The sequence below is a fragment of the Wasmannia auropunctata genome, unplaced genomic scaffold (assembly GCF_000956235.1).
Source record: "Wasmannia auropunctata unplaced genomic scaffold, wasmannia.A_1.0 LD335294.1, whole genome shotgun sequence".
In the NCBI taxonomy this organism is placed as follows: domain Eukaryota; kingdom Metazoa; phylum Arthropoda; class Insecta; order Hymenoptera; family Formicidae; genus Wasmannia; species Wasmannia auropunctata.
This window is the reverse complement of record NW_012027596.1, coordinates 41,392-61,876: the sequence shown is the minus strand read 5'-3', so window position 1 is coordinate 61,876 and position 20,485 is coordinate 41,392. Positions and strand designations below refer to the sequence as shown.

General features: G+C 33.3%; 2 protein-coding genes across 4 annotated transcripts in view; both read left to right on the top strand.

Moving 5' to 3' along the window:
• Positions 1 to 5,937: 5,937 nt before the first annotated feature.
• LOC105457302 (ubiquitin carboxyl-terminal hydrolase 22) lies at positions 5,938 to 13,003 on the top strand. Of its 2 annotated transcripts, none has more exons than XM_011701907.1 (7): positions 5,938 to 6,057; positions 9,155 to 9,287; positions 9,376 to 9,591; positions 9,777 to 10,191; positions 10,492 to 10,920; positions 11,039 to 11,188; positions 11,316 to 13,003. In XM_011701907.1, exons 1-7 carry the CDS (start codon positions 5,938 to 5,940, stop codon positions 11,356 to 11,358), a joined length of 1,506 nt encoding a protein of 501 aa, XP_011700209.1. In that variant the 3' UTR covers positions 11,359 to 13,003. The 2 variants fall into 2 exon arrangements, with proteins under 2 accessions (XP_011700209.1, XP_011700208.1); XM_011701906.1 differs by lacking the exon at positions 5,938 to 6,057 and adding an exon at positions 6,094 to 6,712.
• Positions 13,004 to 15,312: 2,309 nt separating this feature from the next.
• Positions 15,313 to 20,485, top strand: part of LOC105457298 (hexosaminidase D-like) — a 6,084-nt gene continuing 911 nt past the window's right edge. Inside the window, exons 1-7 of one of the 2 annotated variants that reach the window (XM_011701899.1) lie at positions 15,313 to 15,886; positions 15,973 to 16,027; positions 18,195 to 18,410; positions 18,606 to 18,954; positions 19,034 to 19,108; positions 19,189 to 19,384; positions 19,455 to 19,730. In XM_011701899.1, the coding sequence (XP_011700201.1) occupies positions 15,765 to 15,886; positions 15,973 to 16,027; positions 18,195 to 18,410; positions 18,606 to 18,954; positions 19,034 to 19,108; positions 19,189 to 19,384; positions 19,455 to 19,730 (1,289 nt within the window). In that variant the 5' untranslated portion in view covers positions 15,313 to 15,764. The remainder of the gene's footprint in view (positions 15,887 to 15,972; positions 16,028 to 18,194; positions 18,411 to 18,605; positions 18,955 to 19,033; positions 19,109 to 19,188; positions 19,385 to 19,454; positions 19,731 to 20,485) is intronic. The other variant, XM_011701898.1, reaches the window with a different exon arrangement.

Below are 20,485 nucleotides of genomic sequence, written 5' to 3'. Positions count from 1 at the left end.
ATATCCATTGTTAATGCCATTGTTAATGTTTTATTTTATACATTTTATTAATAATAAATAAAATATATAATTATATATAATATTAATATAATTAATAATATGATTTTAGAAGTCGTACTTAATACGTTTGTTACTACGCATTTAACTTATCTATTTATTATTTTATGATTACAAATAATTATGTAGTCATAAAATAATAAATAAATAATAAATAAATATGAGTTTTTATTGTATTTACCAGTACGATTTAAGAAACCTTATAATATAATTTAGGAAACATAATAAATTTTATTAAAATATTGATTTAATTTTTATAATAATTATAATACGCAAAATAAATATAAAATGAGACATAATCCGGGAATATTATGTCTATATTTCTCATTATTCGATAAATTTATATTTTTATTAGCCATGTATTGTATTGTATATGCAATGTTCAATGATAAAAAAATTTACGAGGAGATTTAAGTGATCGTATTAAACAACTCTTCCTTATATATAAACAGGGTTGGCAAAGTTTATAAAAGTAACTCATTACCGTTCTTTTTTCTAAAAAGTAACTTATTGTTACTTGTTACTGATTAACTCGTTCCCGTTAGCGTTACTCAAAACTAATGAGTCGTTACTAGTTTCGTTACTTTTTTCTTGATATTAATAGAATATTATATAAAAATTTTTGTAATAAATAGAAAATGTCATGAAATTCTATCTTCTTATAGTAAAGAAATAAGGTTCAAATCTAATGTCAAAAGACACGGTCTCGGCGCTAAAGGAGACGCGTGAGACGGATTAATTATACAGCATGGTCCACTTAAATCGAGCACCTTGAATATCTCACTTATTTTTGATGATACAAACAATGTTTCAGATGAAAGTTGAACGGCTCCGAGAGGGACGTATTTTGATCACATCGTTCTTTTCTAGGTGGAGACGCCAAAAATTCCAAAAAGATATGAAGATCATTTCCATTTTTTTAAAATGGAATTATGATTTTTTTACATAATATGATTCTTCTAATTATTCTGTATCTAAAAGTTAGTATTAAATTAAAAGTTAGAATTATTTAAAAAATCAATAATTTATGAGATATTTTATACTTTATCATGCCATGTTTTGACATTTTGAAACATTTTTCGTATCATCACAAATAAGTGATTCAAGCCATTCGAGGTGTTCGATTTAAGTGGATCCTGCATATATACATATACATATATATAATATATATGTATAATATATTATGTATATATATATAATTAATAAATGAAGGACTCTGATTGGGTCTCAACACTGTGCGTTCAGATTCCCAAATTAATGTCATCAAGTTATCATTTTGTCCTTGTTTAACATTTGGTGAGTGACAAGGATAGCTGAGCAAAATGATATCTGAGCAGTACTCGGGTAGGAATCCGAACGCACCTCAATCTATACATGATGCTAGAAATAAAGTAACGATAAAAGTAACTAGTCAAATAGTTACCGTTACTAAAAAAAATGTAACAGCGTTAACCATTAACGTAAAGAACGGTAATGAGTTATTTAGAAGAAAATGTATAACGTCGTTACCCATTCGTTATTGAAAAAAGTAATTGTAACGGTTACAAGTAACGTGTTACATACCAACTCTATACATAAATAAATAGAAATTATAAAATAAGTTCTTTCTTCTTATCTTTCTAAGAAATAAATCGATGTTATAAAGAAATATGATAGTAATTCTTTTAATTACAGTATTTAATTCGTTTAATTGAACAAAAATGAATTCGATCTTACTATTATACAGAAGCGTCATTTAATTCTTTTATTAATTTTCTTTATATAGTATTACGCATATATGCGCATGCTACTGTAATAACTTATTATACTTGCAAAATAATTTCTTCAATGTAGCAATATGCCCAGCTATAGGCACCGTTTATTATCGCCTTTATTAGAATTTTTTAAGGGACGTGTAGGAATGTCGGGTCATGAATGGTGACCCTTCTTCTTGCTTTCCTTTACTCTCCTTCCATCCTCCATTGAATATAATTCCACATTACCTAATTATACAGTACACAAGGACGGTGACCCTAATTCGTAAGGCGCATCAGTCTACGACCCATGGATTTTTCTACAATAAAGGAAACATTGTATTATAGCTGTTAAGGAGTGGCCACAAAAGGAAACGCACGCGAACGTTGGTAGGAATAATAATAATGATTCAAGCAAGGTCAATCGTACTGACAATGAGCTTAACTATATGAAAATTATATTTCAGATTTAATAATTTTGAAATCTACACAATCTCGCTGTATATTTTGTTAATGTTTTAAATACACATGTATAAAATCACACTTTAATTAGTTATAAATTCATATCGGGTCCCATATAACTCTTAATTAATATTTTGAGGCGTGAAAGAAAATGAAATTTTGAACTAAAAGTTCCTTTCCAATTTTGGATTAAACTACTATTAATTTACCATTTATTATCCATTATTTATTACTCATTTACTTACTTATTATTATAATATGAAAAATTAAAACAAAATTTTAATCGGGAGAATGTACAGTAAGTGCAAGGAACACCATGATAAGCTACGCTTCTGCCTACTTTTGCTGCGCGCAATCTAACGATCAACTTCATTTATTAATAACTCTGTAAATAATGGTCCGAACCAAAATTGCGAAAAGAACTTTTAGAGAGTTCAAAATTTCATTTTCTTTTATTCCTCTAACATTAAAAATAATATTAATATTTCATTCCTCTAATAATATTAAGAATCATAGGACACCCAGTATATTTGGGAATACAAAATTTTATCTTAGTGTTTGTATATTTGTTTTTGTAACACTGATGCTTTAATGATTTTAATCAATCTGGACGAATACGATTTTTAATAAAGCTTTATCTATTTCTTGAACTCTGTTCTGCTTGAATTGATGCTCTACTTTAAGGGAATTCTAAATATATTTTCTTACATTATACTTTTCTATATTTTCATTTGCAATTATAATTAATGAGATTTAAATCAATATTACTGGAAGATTTATTTTCAGATCTAATAAAAGTAGAAACTGTATCTCTCATTTGTGTTACAATGAAATAATTCCAAAATTGTTATTTTTTTAGTTGCTTGCAAAAAAATAGAAAGCATAAAGAAAAAAGGAAAGCATATTTATTTAAAAGAGCATATTTTTATTTCTCTATAATTAATTATTACATCAAAATTGAATTTCGAAAATTTATATTAAAAAATTTTAATGATTCAAAACATTAAAACATCATTTTCTGAAAAACTTTATTTTTTGAATTGTGTCACTATATTGTAGCAAATGAGTGATATCTTTACATCAAACAATTAATTATTTAAATAATAAACTAACGGACTCTCGCACTTTAAAAAACAAGAATTGAGAAAAGGCTAATGAGAGACGAGCGCGGTACTTAGTGCGCGTATAAAGTTAATGTACGCGTAAAGTTAGTGGACGAATCCATATTATGGATACAGTTGAGGTATTATTATCCAGAAAAATTATTATTTTTTATATTAATTTTTATATACTACACTATAATTATAACTGTTTTAATAGAAAGATGAAATGCCAGATCCATTTACATTGCCTCCTTTATTTATATATTTTTCCGTTACACAATTTCTGTTATGAGCACAGTAAAAAAAGTACGAGAATGGGATAAATATTGATAACAACGGACCCAGCCCCAATGACCTTAACCTTCACATATGTTGTCAAGGTTTATGACCCTGAGTGACTATCAAGAGGTTTTAGTCGTCGCTGATCGTTATTCGTTAAAAAGTTATTAACAAAAAAAGTTATAAAAATTAATGGACACATGTCGTTAAGATCATGACTTTGAATGATCTTAATAATATAAACATTAATTAAAATTAATAAAATAAAACTTTAACTTTTTATTATAAGATGAAGAGTTGGGGAGAAGATTGAGGGAAGAGTAGGTAGTATATGTAAATATGTATCAAATTTTGTCTTACTAAATAGATAAGTCTATAACATTCTAAAAATAATAGATACCGAAAAGATTAAATAGACCCCTACGCAAGGTAAAAATATGTATTAAATCTTTGCCTTACTAAATAGATGAGTCTACAATATACTAAAAATAATAGACATCGAAAAGATTAGACAGATCCCTACGCAAGGTAGAAAGTATATTAAGTTGAATATTTATTAATAAATCTTCGCCTTACTAAACAAGTAGGAAAAGTACGTATTTTCTGTTTCTGCAATAAATATTAGCTAAATAATAGGCGGGGGGAGGGGCGGAGTACCTCCTCCCTGCACCTCCCTCCCCGCCTGCGCCCATGCTACCTACTGGGGGGGCTTTGCCCCCCCGACCCCTCCATTGGGATTAATTTTTTTGTTACTTTTTTTGTTAATAACTTTTTAATGAATAACGAGCGATGGCTAAAATCTCTTGATAGTCACTCAGGGTCATGATCTTGACAACATATGTGAAGGTCGAGGTCATTGGGGCTGGGTCCGTTGTTATCAATATTTACCCTAATATTATCATTCTACAATTTCCGAAAAAAATATATTCAGATTTATAAAACCTGAAGAAAGTATATTTTTTCAGAAATCTTTATAAATTCACAATATAACAAATTCTTAAAATAAATTTTGTAAAAACTTTGTTCATCTAAGTAATTTACAAAATAATATTTATAAAATAGATATTAATGAATTAAAATAATAAATACAAATTGTATGATAAAGGTTTCAATTATTTGAATCATTTTGTAAAGAAATTAAGAATTTCAAAAAATAATAAAGAAAGGGGAGAAGGGTCGATATATTATTCGGTGGATTTGTGCTTTTGACCTTTTCTCGAGGTTATATGATGTCTATCAACGTATATCCCATGGTGGAAAGAAACAAGGTGAAGTGTGAACCAATGCGCATAATGACGTCATCGAGAGCGTGCTTTAAAATTTAGGCCAATCAGTTGTTCCCCATTTATAGAGGCGCGTATTTTAAATACACGCTGGCAATGTCGGCCATACTGAATTTTGCATCTTGGGGAAAAGCTGATTGGTTCATTGCCTCCCCACTATTTTTGAACGACTGCGCATCCACCGGAATGGTTCACCTTGTTTCTTTCCACCATGATATATCCTAAAGAAATATGTAATAAAAAATAATTTAAGGTTAAGTCTCAATAGACAGGGAGAAGCATGAGAGCGGCTATAGACCTTCACAGTTCACACATAAAATCCCATAAGATCGTAAGACGTAAACGTAAGAAAATCGATCAATCTCAATTGAGTATTAGGTTGTCCGTAACCCCTTTACTCAATTGCAATTGGTCGATTTTTTTACGCTTACGTCTTACGACCTTATGGGATTTTATGTGTGAAGACCTTATCCCGGCGTTTTTCGCAACACCGGTAAAAGTTTTGACCTTCCCGTACACTAGCGCCAATTGCTTCTACTTTTGAGATGAAACTACGTACACAGCCATTGTCATTGGCTGTGTACAGTCAACAGCAATGAATCGCTGCATCACATAGTTGGTGAACTTACCGACGTGTCTGACTTGTTAGGCACGCGTATTCTTTGAGAACGTATATAGACATTGGAGGGGTAATGTTGGCTCGAAAACTGTGTCCAAGATGTGTGTGAGAGAGAAAAGTAGACGAGTAATGTTCGTCCTCTCTGCGCATGCGTCGATCATTCAACAGACAGAGAAGACGAAGTATCACGTGTATCGCTCGTATACCTTTCTCTCTCGCACTTCTTGTCACTCTTGGACTCGCTTGCGGCCTGCAGAGAACAAAAGGCATTCCACCTCCAGGTATCTATATACTCAAAGGGTGAACAGACTGTGTTCTGAAAACGATTATAAAAAAAAGTGTTGCAACCTTTTAGCCAATGACTATACATTTCGGAACATACCTCTAGTCACATCTGACAGATGTCGCTTCTGTATTCATCGCGCAATGACGCCTCCCTTCGCCGGCGACACGAGGCGTCGGCACTGTCGGCAGTGACCGGCTGGTGTCCGTGGTTGGGCCGTGGCAAAGTCGGAAACGCGGTAGGCGCACGAGGACGAGACGAAGATTAGGAGAACAAGCGGGAGCATAACTCATAAGGCGTGCAGGGTGCCGTACGTCGGACGTTGATGGTCGCGCCACGCCGCGTCGTGTCACACCACTCCCCCTCCCATCCCTAACGCTCTCGCCATTGCTCGCTGCGTTTCTCGCTCTCTCTCATTCTGCCGCGGTTGACAGCGGTCCATCCGATCGACCGATCACGTTCTCGCACGCGACCGGAAGGAGGAAGCCCACCCTTGCTTACGCTCTTATTTCCCCAAGGCCCACTCTTTTTTCCATGTCAACGACACGCGCGTTCCTGCCAAGGCCAGCAGCGAGTAGTTACGCTTCCCACGTCGTTGCCGTCGTCGTTCTCGAGAAATCATTGTCGTGCACGTCGCGTTTGCGCCACTGGGGAATCTCGACAAGGGCCGCCGACGGCATCGAGCTGATCGAGCGTCGGGAGTCGCGAAGGAGGAGAAGGAGGAGGACGACGTCGTGCGGTCGGATCGGCGGCGTCGCTCCTGCCAGCCTGAGATGAGCGACCATGGCTGCATACATTTGAATAATTTTAAAGCAGCTAAAGGTATCCAGCCGTACAAAGTGATACACTCATTTTTCGTGACCAGTACATCGACTGAGGCACGCGTCAGGAAGGTACGCCTGTCTTTTTCTCGCGTGCTATTCGTGGTCAAGGTTCTTTGTCACGCACTTTTCGGGAAATCTTCCACCTTGCTCCTCTTCGCGTCTCACTTGCTCACTTCCGTTATGTATTCCCCTGTCTCTTTCTGCCTCTTTATTGGTACATTTAACCTCCCCTTTTCCTTCGATAGTATTTAACGCATGAAGTCTGAATGTTAAGAATAGTGTACAAGCATTGTTTTTCGGCGAGAACTGATTCGGCGGGACATTTAAAAATGTCTACGATGTCAATGGGATGCAATGAAATTAGAAACTAACTGTAAAGAAATCACAAAATGCTATGATTATTTTTACACATTGTCAATATTTGGATGATTAGTTTATGATACAGTATTAATTTTGATATTTATAATTGTATAAACGTTTTGTGTGTGTATGCGTATGTATGTGTATTCATCCATAATGTAGAATATATTATTTTATTCAAATTACTCCACTTCTATTATTACTATCCGCGGGAATGAAAATCGTGCGATACAAATTGCATCGTGAAATATATTTATGAAATTGTATAGTAATATATATGTATATATACATATATATATATATGTATATATATAATAATTTATAAACATTTAATTATAGACTAATTATTTTAGATATTTCTTTTCTATTGGATTCTATCGGAACAGTCGATAATGTCTATACTCTTCAGTTATCTCCAGATTCAACCTCCCACCCTTCTATCTTTTCCGTCCTTTTTCCGATCTCGTTTGTGAAAAAAACTGTTGAAAACAGACTGTTTTATGTAGTCTTTAAAAACAAACTTGTGAAAATTAAAATATCTAATTTATTGATAAGGAAAGATTCCAAGTTAGAAATTCAAATAATTACAGAACTTTAGCAATACATAGAAAGTGTGATAGTAATACATTTTTTGCTTCCAGAATTCATTGTAAAGAGGTAAAATCAACCTCTAAAAATTGGCCGACTTTGTTTAACATTTTTTTCCAATTCTTTAAACAATTGATAAGTTTTACAACAAACAGTTGATATTCTCTAATCGTTAACTTTTCATTAAAGCAAAGAAGTTTTCATTATAAAATTTTGTTTTGCTTCCTTTTGTTAAAAGTTGAATTCGGGTAACAAAAAAGTGATCTTTTCTTGTAAGCATCTAAATAAATATAAATAATTTGGAAAATTAAATTTACACATTTATCGGACAATTATAACTATATATTTGAAAATCAGTAAGTATACAATGAAATACACGATGTTTCAGACCTCTAACTTTTTTTTTCTTAAAAATAAATAGTGGTCTGAAATTAGAAAACAATTGTAATTATCAAAGCCCAAAAAATTATCTAACGGCGATATTTCGATTTTCTGGAAATTAGAGAAAGAATGTGAGAGAAAAAAGGTGATATAAGTCATCTGAAACATACTGTATATACCACGTACGAGATATATTTTTATAAACACCAGTTTATACATATAAATTCTGCTATTTGAATAGAACAGACAGAATGATTTCTGATACTTTTTTTATACATTGAATCTGAATCTTTTTTTTTAAATTGCAAAATAGCTTTAAAGTGTGCAGAATTAAAAAAAAATTGTTTTACGATTGCAATAAGGTTATAAAGTTCCATTTCTTCTGTAGTTATATAACTAAAATTATTTGTTTAAATCACTCTCTAAAACTGTTAAAATTAAAGCTAGAAAAGATAATATAATTTATAAGTTTCTAATTATAAGTCGCTTTAAATACTAAATGTGACTGAAATTGACATTAATATTTTGATGCATTCTTCTCCAAAAAGATGTATATCATTTAAATAGATGAATTTTTAAGAAAAAATCAAATTCAACATGCAAAAAAGTAAGAGTAGCCTTTCTATTTATTTAGATATAACAGATTCCACATAAATCGATTTTATGTTTTTATAAAGGTATATTTGTCATTATTTATCTAATAATTTTTAGATGTATAATAGGATTTTGTAATCCAATTATCATGTGAATTTTTTTACATTTTTCAGAAATTTGTATTTATTTTGATACTAAATACAATAAATTGTAATGTCTATTATCTCATTTAAAAAGTGCAAAAAATGATCTATTTTCGATGATACCTCCTTTTATTCGTATGGAGATATCCCCAATAATTCTTTATCAATGAATATGATTATTTAACATACACATCGTATTTTACAATAATGTAATTTTATTTTTTTAGATTAAATATGTTTTATTTACTAAATAATCTTAATAAATTATTATATATTTTAACAAATAATCGACTAACAAATAATCTACTGAGCATGCTCAGTAATATGCATATCAAAATTTAAATCCTATTTGAAATTTAAATTTTAAGTTTACTCGCTAATTTGTTTAGCAGATAAGATGAAACATAAATACAAAATGATTACTATGAGGTATTTTATTTTGCAGGCTGTGAGCTGTTTATGTCACACATGTAAAACTTACAAAGATCGCCTACATTCTTGTCTTCATTGTATATTTTTTGGCTGCTATGTAAAGGGTCACATACAAGAGCATGCGAAAACGAAGAAGCATTTTCTAGGTAATCAGATATTTTCCAGACTTTTTAATCCATATGTTTCATATATTTCTTTATACCGTTTTATTTATTCGTTTATTATCCATTGCAGCCATTGATCTGTGTTACGGGAATATCCTGTGCTTCCAATGCGGCGACTATGTATACGATAGAGAGTTGTTAAAAGTGGCAAAAGCGCAATGGAGCGAGTTGGCAAAATCCTTGAGCTTCGGGGAATTCTATCGGGCATGGGAACCCACGCAGACAGAGGCGGAGTTGCTGAGAACTCATCCGCGCCGAAGACGCGTCGTAGAAAATTCCACTATAGGTACCGGAAAAAACTCTTAAACTTAGTCAATTCATAGATAGAGCATCGTATAATGTTAAATGAATTTCATTTGATTGCATGCAATGCTATGTTCAGAAAAATATAATTCGACAATATTGCGTATAATGATTCAAATATTAATCTTTATATAATATAGTAAAAATTCATGCTGTTTTGGGTTTCAGGTTTAAGGGGACTGATCAATCTCGGAAATACCTGTTTCGTAAACTGCATTGTACAAGCACTGATTCACACTCCACTGTTACGAGACTATTTCCTTGCTGACCGTCATCACTGCCCGCAACCGAGTCTCTGTTTGGTCTGCGAGGTATCCCATTTGTTCCAAGAGTTCTATTCCGGCAACAAGGCTCCGCTCACGCTTCACAAACTTCTCCACCTGATTTGGACACATGTCAGACATCTGGCAGGTTACGAGCAGCAGGATGCCCACGAATTCTTCATTGCGACATTGGATGTTCTCCATAGACACTGCGAAGCTGCTCCAATACTGGTTAAAGACAACCCTCATCACTGCAAATGTATCATCGATCAGATATTTACTGGGTGCCTTCAAAGCGATGTTGTTTGTCAGGCTTGCAAGTACGTTAGTCTCTATTTTCCTCTGTTAAGGTGTACTTAATAGATAAAGAAGATGTGTATCATGCGAAATCTATAAAATATTTTTAGACATGCTAAAAAGTAATTAAATAATTGTTGATAAATGCACAGCTTACTTTATGTAGGATAAAATAAGAATTATTAAGCCAGATAATATATAATATAAAGTTTCTTCAAATACAATGCATCATACAATGCATTGTACAAATAGCCCATTTAACACAATAGGAATCTTTAAATATCAAATGTATCTCATCTGTTACTCTTTATTTTTCTTTTCAGTGGAGTATCTACCACAATAGATCCATTTTGGGACATATCTTTGGATCTAACTTCGGCAGCTAGTGCCTCTGGTTCGAATACGCCTGGGCCACCCACTTCCTTGCTAGATTGTCTGGAAAAATTTACGAGAGCCGAGCATCTAGGTTCGAGTGCAAAGATCAAATGTAGCAACTGTGAGACTTATCAGGAAAGCACAAAGCAATTGACAATGAAGCAATTGCCAATCGTGGCGATCTTTCATCTGAAGCGCTTTGAACATTTCATAATTCAAGATAAGATTTTCAAAAAGAAGATCTCTACATTTATCTCGTTCCCGGAACAGCTAGACATGACGCCATTTATGTCGCATAGACGCAATGGCAACAACAATAGCGCTATGCTGGATGGCTTGTCGAAGAACGGAGAGGATATGAGCTTCAGTGACAATAGGTAGTAATATTTGATCAAATAATTTACAATTTTTCTTTATTCTTAATTATTATGACCAACATTATATCGTTTTATACAAGGAATGTACATTGAACTAAAATATGATTACTGTTAACAGGTACTCTCTGTTTGCCGTAATAAATCATGAAGGTTCTTTAGAGACTGGACATTATACCGCTTTCATCAGGCAACAGAGAGATCAATGGTTCAAGTGCAATGATCATTTGATTACGCGAGCCAAGTTGAAGGATGTCTTGACCAGTGAAGGGTAAGATAAAACAGCGCCAAACTTAAAGTGCATAAGAATCAATTGCCTAAATTTATTAGAATTTCTTAGTGAAAAGCACAAAGAAGAAGATATAAATTATTCTCTCAGTCGCTAAAATTCTTTTCAGATATCTACTGTTTTATCACAAGCAAATTTTGGAGTATGGCTAAGATAATAAAGTCTGATAGAGAAAAGAAGATGTGAATCAAGTCATGTAATTAATTTATTTAACAAAGAATTTAAAAATCGCTGCTGAAGCTAGACGTCGGTGATGCTTTATGTTTACCGGATATAAATTATTGTCACCGTCGCTTTTTGGTTTCCGCTGGCGCCTTTTGTGTTCGATGGGGTATGTCGATTGACATTCCTGATCGACATCTACATGAACGTAACGTAAGCGTAGATATTAAGATTAGCTCAATTTTTTTAAATCGACCGATCGCAATTTTTGTATATCGCTGACTGTTGTTATACTTCTGTCCTCACACACACACACACACACCACACACACACACACACACACACACACACACACACACACACACGAGAGAGAGAGAGAGAGAGAGAGAGAGTGCGCCGGAGAATGGGCCTCGTGCATGTTTTCTTTTTAATTTCTACACTTGCCAGCAGAATGTTGATATCCGATCTCTGCAAGAGCGCACCAGAGCAAACATGTGGTATTGAGTTGCCGTTTATCAAACCTCAGATCTAATCCAATATATTACTAATTGATTCACAAGAGCGAGAAAGCGAGAGTTTGTATGATTTTATATATTTACGAATTAGACTCCCGTAATTGCAAATAATTGATCAGTATCATCAGTGCAGAACAAATGAATAAAATATCGTGCATAAAAAGACGAATAAATCCCTCTTTGGTATTACGGAAAATAAAATTTCACAACTATGGAATTCGATATTTGTATTCCATACGAAACAATCTAATATTTTCCGTGCGTGCTTTAGAACTGTATACTGATGTAGTGTGATATATAATTTATCTATAATACTTGCAATGGCCATCCCTAGGCGACTTTGTACAGATGAAATAATTCATGTTACAACAAATATGAAGATATTGTCTTATTTGAGACAAATTCTTTCACTAGACTTTGTACAATAAAAAATCGCTGCTCGACAAACTCTGGCCTGTTCCACTTTTAAATTCCTTTGTTATTTTAAATTATTGCAAGTGAGCGTGAGACACGTCGCAATCAAAGTGCCAAATTCTCGGAAATGCGACGTCCAAATTTTAATTTCCCGATCCGATTATTTATAACATAATATCCCGCTTGCGAATTAAATGGGTTTTTGACTAACGAGTACAGAATAGAAATAAAAGATCCATCACTGATACCTTATAGTAAATAAGAAACTAAAACTTATAGTAAATCTAATTTTATTTTATATTTTATCTTTCAATTATAAATTTTTTTAATCATTGCGTTCATACTGTTCTTCTTATGAAAAATGCGAATTGTGCAAATTTCTGTTCTATTGTATGTACATACGCCTTCAAATTTTATTCTGCACTCGTTGGTTTCCATGTTGTGTTCATCGAGACAAGCACACTGCGCGTCAAAGTTTATTCTACCGGCGCCTTTCATGAAAGTAGAAACTAAAGAACATGATCAATCTAATGAATCAGTTGTCGAAATGTTTATATCGATAGTTATCTACTCACACTGAACTTGGAACGGGTTTCACGAACAATATACATTCGGAAGATGATACTATGTGCAGTTGTAGCGTTTTATATAATATAAGGGTAAAAAAGTACATATACACAAAAATAAAAGGTATATTTCATCGAAATTTTGTTGGCACACATTTTTTCAAGTCACTTAGAGAATAATAGACAAATATCTCTTTCAAAAAGAAATGTTTTTCTTAATGTCATAAAACGTAAATAATAAAAGTAAGTTGTACAGTCGTCTGAAAGTTAAATGAAGCTTAAGAGATTTCTCATGAACATTACAAAAGATGTTTTCAAAAAATGATGACAAACTTGGAGTGATAAATCTAGTCCAACTGAAAAACTTTTGTTAAGTAACTGTCACATTCGGCGACATCTCCTGAAAGCGCGTCAGTTTTTTCTTGTTGAATACTGTTTAATTTCTATAAGATTAAATTAGAATAAAAAAAATTAATATTTTGAATTTTATTTTTTTTTTATTGAAATGTTCAAAATGGCATCTTTCAATCTAATTATTATCACAATCAGCAATAATGAACAGAAATCGATATATAAGAGATCTATTATCTTTGAAAGTTTATTAAAGAATGTTATTTTTAGGAACTTTTTTTTAAACTTATGCGACAAAATTTCTTCAACTGGTAACAGATTTTCATTTGTAGATTTATTGTACATATTAGTTATTAGTTCAAAGGCATTACAAAAAAAATGAAATAAGCACGATATATCTTGAGTCTGGATCTGAAAGAAAGCCCAAGAAATTTTCATTATATACACAAGATCTCTCTTGTTTTTGAAGATCAATTTAATTGTGATCTTACTATTCCAGCTTCAGTACTCACTATTTCAGCTTATGATCGCGTTACAAGTCTGACATTAATTCGAGTCGACATTAATGCGCAGTTTAAAAAGGCTGAATAATGGATGTAGAATTCATATAGAAATATTATTAAGCACCAAGATCCAGCCTCGATTATATAGAAGGTAGATTTATTAATGATATTTACTTACGGTCTAGTTCATCTTATTATTGTTTATATCTTTCCGTTTTTTAAAGTTTGTTATCCCTTTCTGGAAACATCCTGTGCACCCTTTTTCGAAAAAAAATTTAAGAAAACCCTTACACAGAAATCCAATTAGATACTGAAAATTACTTATTTTGCATATAAAAACACTGAACACAACAATGCTTTAATACTAAAATAATTAATCATCTTTCAATATTAATTTTCTGTAAGAAAATCTATTTAAATAATATAAAATAGTATAAAAAAAATCTTATATAAGTGCACAATACCTGACTACCAAGATGTTTAATGAAATAATTATAAGTATTATCAAAAAATATCAGATAATAATTTTGTAATATAGATTGATGAAAGATGATTTACATGCTTTACAGAGATTCTATCTTTAGAATGAACTTTTTTGTTTATCTACCTTGATGAAAAAGTTTTCATAATATTTTAAGAATTGTAAAAATAGATATTTATAAGAATTTTTTTTATATTTTTAATAAAGGACAAGAAGTAAAATAAAAATTGGCCGATAATTTCGGCCTAAAAAATGTAACATTAATTAGATATGTAAAATCTTATAACTTTTCAATTCAAACAAAATTTATCTATGTGAGAAGACTTAATTATTTCGACCTCTTTAAAATGAATTTTACTTGATTACTTTCACAGAAGTTTAAACAAATAAAACTGATGCCATTGTATTCGGCGACTCAAAAATTGAGATTACATCACTCACTTACAACGACATATCTAAAAAAATTATCATTTTTTTAACTGCTTGCAAAAAAAAATATGGAACATAAAGAAAAAAAGAAATAACAGATATGTACAAATAACAAATATAAGTTTAAAAAAACATACTTGTATTCTTTATCTACAATTACTTATTTATACACTAAAATTTTGTTTCAAAATTGATACAAAATTTTAACGTAAAATTTTAAACCTTATTTTCCGGAAAATTGTTTTTTTTCTTTTTTAGTTTATCGTTGCAAATAGACATCTACAATTTGCACTTTTTAGATCGAAATCTGTCTATTTTCCACCATCCTTTACAAAGAGATTTCTGTAAAAATATCTAGCTTCGACTGTTCAAATTTTACAAGTTTTCTTTAAAAATTGTAGAATGAGAAATTTTGAAATATTAAAAAAAAAAATTCGCGTAAAGAATTCTAAGACTTAAATTTTCTCAGCATCTCTGAAAAGTGTTCCAATTCATATAAAAAATTCTGGGAAATTTTGTAAAAATTTAGTATATAGAAATTCTGAAAAATTTTGTAAAGAATTCTAAGAAAAATTTTCAGAATATTTAACAAAATCCTTCATTTTACTTACAATTTCTCTGTGTATTTATAAAATATAATAGGATTAATTCATTCTAAATACTACCAGATAGCTCGGAATTTTTAATTGAAAAATATGAATTTCAAGATCACAGTTCGATTCATAGGCCGGTATTCATATAGTCGAGTCTTACATTAAATTGTCTTAAATACAGTTTAAGATGTCATAAGCCAATCACGAAGTTGTAATAGTGTCTTAAAACATTATACTTAAGACAATTGTGAAATAAGAACCGATTTATACTTAAATACCGGTAATAGACCTGATAAAATCGAACGGAATCGATCGATCAACTCCATTCAAACTTGCCTCACGCGCATGTCTACTTCGAACCTCGAATGTCTCAATTCGACACTTCCGAAATTAATTCGATCATTCAATTGATTAATTTGTCCAAATCTCTCGTCATTAAAATTCGACAAACGCGACCTGGAGATCACGGGAACGAAGTACGGATGGTAATATGCCGCGTACGCACGTCGCACAGCCGCGAGACGTACGCGCGTAGTCTTGTAACATGTTTGCACGGGGTCCGTTTGTTGCGCGCCAAAACGTCGTCGCTCTCTCTTCAACCAATGTCGTCCGACCGATGAATGGAATGGGAGGAAAGATGGACGCCTTGACGTTGGGCTCGCACAGGTAAGGTAGTCGACCGACCGACACTAATCCCCGTGTATCTCACGAGCGAAATGTCATGACTCGGCGTATCGCCCTTTCTGTTCCAGGCTGGTCCATCTTGACCTGAAGGGCGCGCCGCCGCGGACCTGCTACTTCGAAAAGGTATACGTCGCACGTGAACTACTCTGGAGGGGCGGGAGGGCGAGATAGCCTTCATCTCTGCGCCAATTCATTCAGGGGGAACTCGCACACCCCACGGCAGCCACGGCTTGCCCTCCTAATTAAAACTCGTGCGACAGACATGTAGATGTAGATGCATCGCTTTCTCGTCCTGTACGCCGTCCAGTAACCTCCGATCCGATCTCTTTCTCGGCATGTCACTCGCCGAACGTTGCGCTTGAACATCGTCGTCGCGCGCGCCTGAGGCGCTTGTTTACACTCGACGATACAGAGACAGAGAAACTATGCAAATGAACGTTGTACCGTCGGAAATCTTGTATCTTGACAGCTTATTCATTATCAGCTGGATCCAATCGAAAACGTATCTTGGCAAGGTGTCCGCTATAATTTCACCGGCAGAATGTTAGCATAAATGTACCTATGACAGAATCTGACTAACAAAATGATACAAATGATACAATGTGTTAAGGTAAACGTGCCAGTGGCTGAACGTGTATCTATAGCTGAACAAGTACACCAAGATTTATTTTCAAATGATTTTTTTCATAATATTATAATTTAATTGTAATCTTTAAATATTTTTATAATTAAATTTTGATATTATAATAAAAAAAAGTATTTGAGATTGATAAATGTTGTGTACGTGTTCAGATATAGATACACGTTCAGCCACTGGTACGTTTACCTTTTGAGCGAAACGCATCATGATTATTTTATTAGAATATTGAAGTAGAAAACTGTGACTACTTGAACAGGCTTTATTTGATGAAGAGTATACAGGCAACTTTATTCTTTTAACTCGGCATGGGCAGTTGTTTAATTTATCGATCTCAACCCTCTGTGCACTAGATGGGATGTAACCCCAGCAAAATTTAAACTTTTATAACTTTAAAAAATATTGCGCGCAAGTTTCGCAAACAAATCGATATGGCAGTTGGAATTATTATCGTACTAAATTAGTATACTTAAAGTTGATAGGTATAACATGGGATAATATAATGGGATATCCCATATATAGCTTGCTATGTTGATATTTTCCATCTGGTGCACACAGAGTTAACTTAATAACTGTTTTTTCATCTTCTCATTTTTATTTATTATACACGAATTTTAACTCTACTGATGTAATGTACATCTGATAATTTTGTCAAGTGTCTCTCACGCTGGACTTTAGAGAACTACTTCTCTAGATGAATCCTAAGGATCGTTTCATCTGGATAATAATTTATCCTTGATGATATGCCTGAGAATGAGAGATAATCAACACGTCTTGTATATCTGCACTTTAAGGAGAGCTTAAAACAGCATTTTACAGACTATCTCTGACTATTGCGTTGAATGAAAGAATTGCGTACCATTATAAACTGCATTTAATTCTACAATCCTATTACTGTTGTATTACTTCAATTTGAAAAGTACAGACAAGTTAAATTGGAAATTTGTTCACTATAAACAAGCTGATGAAAACTGAGCCCTAGCTCTCAGGTGGATTTTCTTGCTTAAAATAAGCAAGGCACTTTGTTAAAATAATTATAACTAAGTAACACATGTGTCCTGATATTAAAAACACAAAAATTAACTCAATTTTAAAATAAAAATTGGGAATTTCTGGATAAAAGAGGATGAATTTTATTGATTTTAAAATTATTTGATTTTCTGTTGCAACATGGATAACATAATAAAAGGTCTAGTATTATATTAAGGATATGATATTATTTGATTGTGAATCATCTCGAAGAAGTTTTGAGAATATTAATAATCTAAAATTCTATAATAGTAGTATGTAAAAGATTTTGCAAAATTGAGCATATTCTACCATTTTATAATATATAATTTAAATGATATATTCCATTTAGATAGTTACGAAATGACAGATTCTGATCGATTTCTGCTGATCTGATTATGTAAATTCTGTTGGCAAAGCACTGGCATACTGCTAACATTTTGCTTGCTAATTACAGTCTATAATAGTCTATCGCAACGTGCAATCGTAAAATGGTACAAAAAACAAATATTTTACTTCATGTTTGAATTTCGGTCGTATTATAGTTGCCAAGATACTTAAAATCGACAGTTGTCATGATAACTTTTGTCTTGGTTTTTTGTCTGCGCTTATTTTTATTCTTATGACCCAATAGAAAATTTACAGCTCTTTCCACTGTTGCGAACATGGGGAGCCACCGGATTATTACTGGAGTGGGAAGACACGTTTCCTTACAACCGGGAACTGTCTCCGATAGGAAGCAATGGTCCGAGCAGCTTAGCGAGTGGATACACGGTCCAGGAGGCTAGGCACATCCTGCAGATTGCGGGTGATTGCGGCCTGGCGGTTGTCCCGTTGGTACAAACTTTCGGTCATATGGAGGTACAGAAAAGATTATTTTATTTATTTTTACTTTAGATTATTTTGCACTAACTTAGCTTGTACCTATATGTAATCTTCTCATTTTCAAAGTCATAATTCAAGAGCTATCAATTATATCTTTAAATTCCAACCGTACATTGTATATGATATACATTGTATATAATTTGATAAATTTATCATGATTTTAAATTCCAGTTTCTCTTGAAACATGACGAATGGCGATCGCTACGCGAAGTCGAGCCTTTTCCAAGCTCCATTTGCCCATCGAATCCGAGAACTCTTCCAGTGGTGAAGTCATTGATACGTCAGATTGTTAGCTTTCATCCTGACATACAGTATCTGCATATAGGCGCCGACGAAGTGTGGCACCTAGGCCTTTGCTCAGTCTGCACCAAGCGAGCTGCAGCCAGCAAGTATGGCAAGTCGTCATTGTACCTGGAACACATTCTGGCGATAGCCCAATACATTCAGGAAACTTATCCATATCTAAAGATCATCATCTGGGATGACATGCTGAGATCGATAGACTTACAGATTTTAAACGGTATCTCGATAGAGCTTGTCTGCATCGTTTGATCACGCGAATCTCTTCGTGCGATTTATCTTTCTTCTTTTTTTTACAGAACATTACATCGGTAAATACGTGGAACCTATGGTGTGGAATTACAGTCCCAGAGACAATTTTGCGTTACCCGATGGTATTTTTTTCCTCTTTTACTAATATATTAAAAAATTTAGAAATATTTGCTAGATTACGATCGTTATATCAAATTATTAGGATTGTGGGATAAATACAGCGCGGTCTTTCCCAATGTCTGGGCAGCGACCGCATTCAAAGGAGCCACCGGCTCCGCACAACACATACCTGTAATCCGACATCACATAAGCAATCATGAAAAGTGGTTGGAAGAACTGGGAGTTCATGTGAGTAAGGTGCACGAATTTCGTGGTACGGCATTCACCGGCTGGTCGAGGTAAGAAAGATCAGAAGTTTTCATGAACACTGCCTCGAAATATCGATCCTCGACTGAATTGTAATTTTAGGTATGATCATTATGCCACCTTGTGTGAATTGTTACCAACGGCGATACCGTCATTAGCTCTATGTTTAAAAGTTTGGCTCCATGGTTATTCGGAGCAAACGCATACGCAGGTTGCAAAGAGCTTGGGATATATCGATCACCCGTTGCATATAACTCCGCAGCTCAGGCCAGTTCCGATCCCCAGCAATTTACTTTTTCCCGGATGGCAAGTGGCTGTCGGCATGGAGTGGTTTCTTAACTTCAAGACAAAGTTTCACAATACTGTCACCAGCGATCAGTAAGCACAGAAACCATTTAATATATTTGAAAATTTTGCTCTGAACTCGTAAACAATTTTTAGTAACTCATATTTTGACGATTTTGAAAAATTATTGAAAAAAAGTGGATTATTCTCGTATGTAACAGCGATTTCGTATATAACAGCTGGGATGCACCGATTGCACATTTTGTGTGTTCGGCTGGTCAAATGATGCAGTCTCTCGCCAGTGCCGCGTGTTCGTTTGAACTCGTTATGCTGCACAGGTGTATATTGGGTGTAGTGTACACAAAGTGACTTACAAATTAGTCAGGGCCAGTTGGTGTAATTGCATCGGTACCCGGTAATCGGTTCTACACTGTGCACTGGTGGCACACTGGTGCAGACTGGTGCAAACCAGCCGAAATCGCTATAAGATAGAATGATCTTCAAATATTAAAAAAACGAAAGATTTGTCTCTTAAGGATGTTTAATACGTACAATAGTAGCAAAAAGTTAAAGGACTGATTTTGACGAATATGTTCTTCTCATATAGTTTGAGTAATAAGGATTGTGCAGAATGTTATCATTTATTCAGAACTAGAGCGCAGAAATGCTTCTGTTGCTTTTTTCCTGAGAATTTTCGAATTCTGTGGCCAAATCTAACCAAAAAATTCAAATAAAAATCCTTGTAACTTTGGATTGCTTCAGTGAATCGACTCCGGCTTTTGTCTTAAGTCTTTCAACATATATAAGAACAATCTAGTAAAATTTTGTTAAATTCTCATTATTTAAAA

What these genes read in the sequence shown, in the direction of transcription:
- LOC105457302 (XM_011701907.1), top strand. Translation starts at nt 5,938, where the DNA reads ATGTCGCTTCTGTATTCATCGCGCAATGACGCCTCCCTTCGCCGGCGA. An exon ending in GTGGCAAAGTCGGAAACGCG is followed by an intron (nt 6,058 to 9,154) that starts GTAGGCGCACGA and finishes TTTATTTTGCAG; the next exon opens with GCTGTGAGCTGTTTATGTCA. An exon ending in CGTAGAAAATTCCACTATAG is followed by an intron (nt 9,592 to 9,776) that starts GTACCGGAAAAA and finishes TTTGGGTTTCAG; the next exon opens with GTTTAAGGGGACTGATCAAT.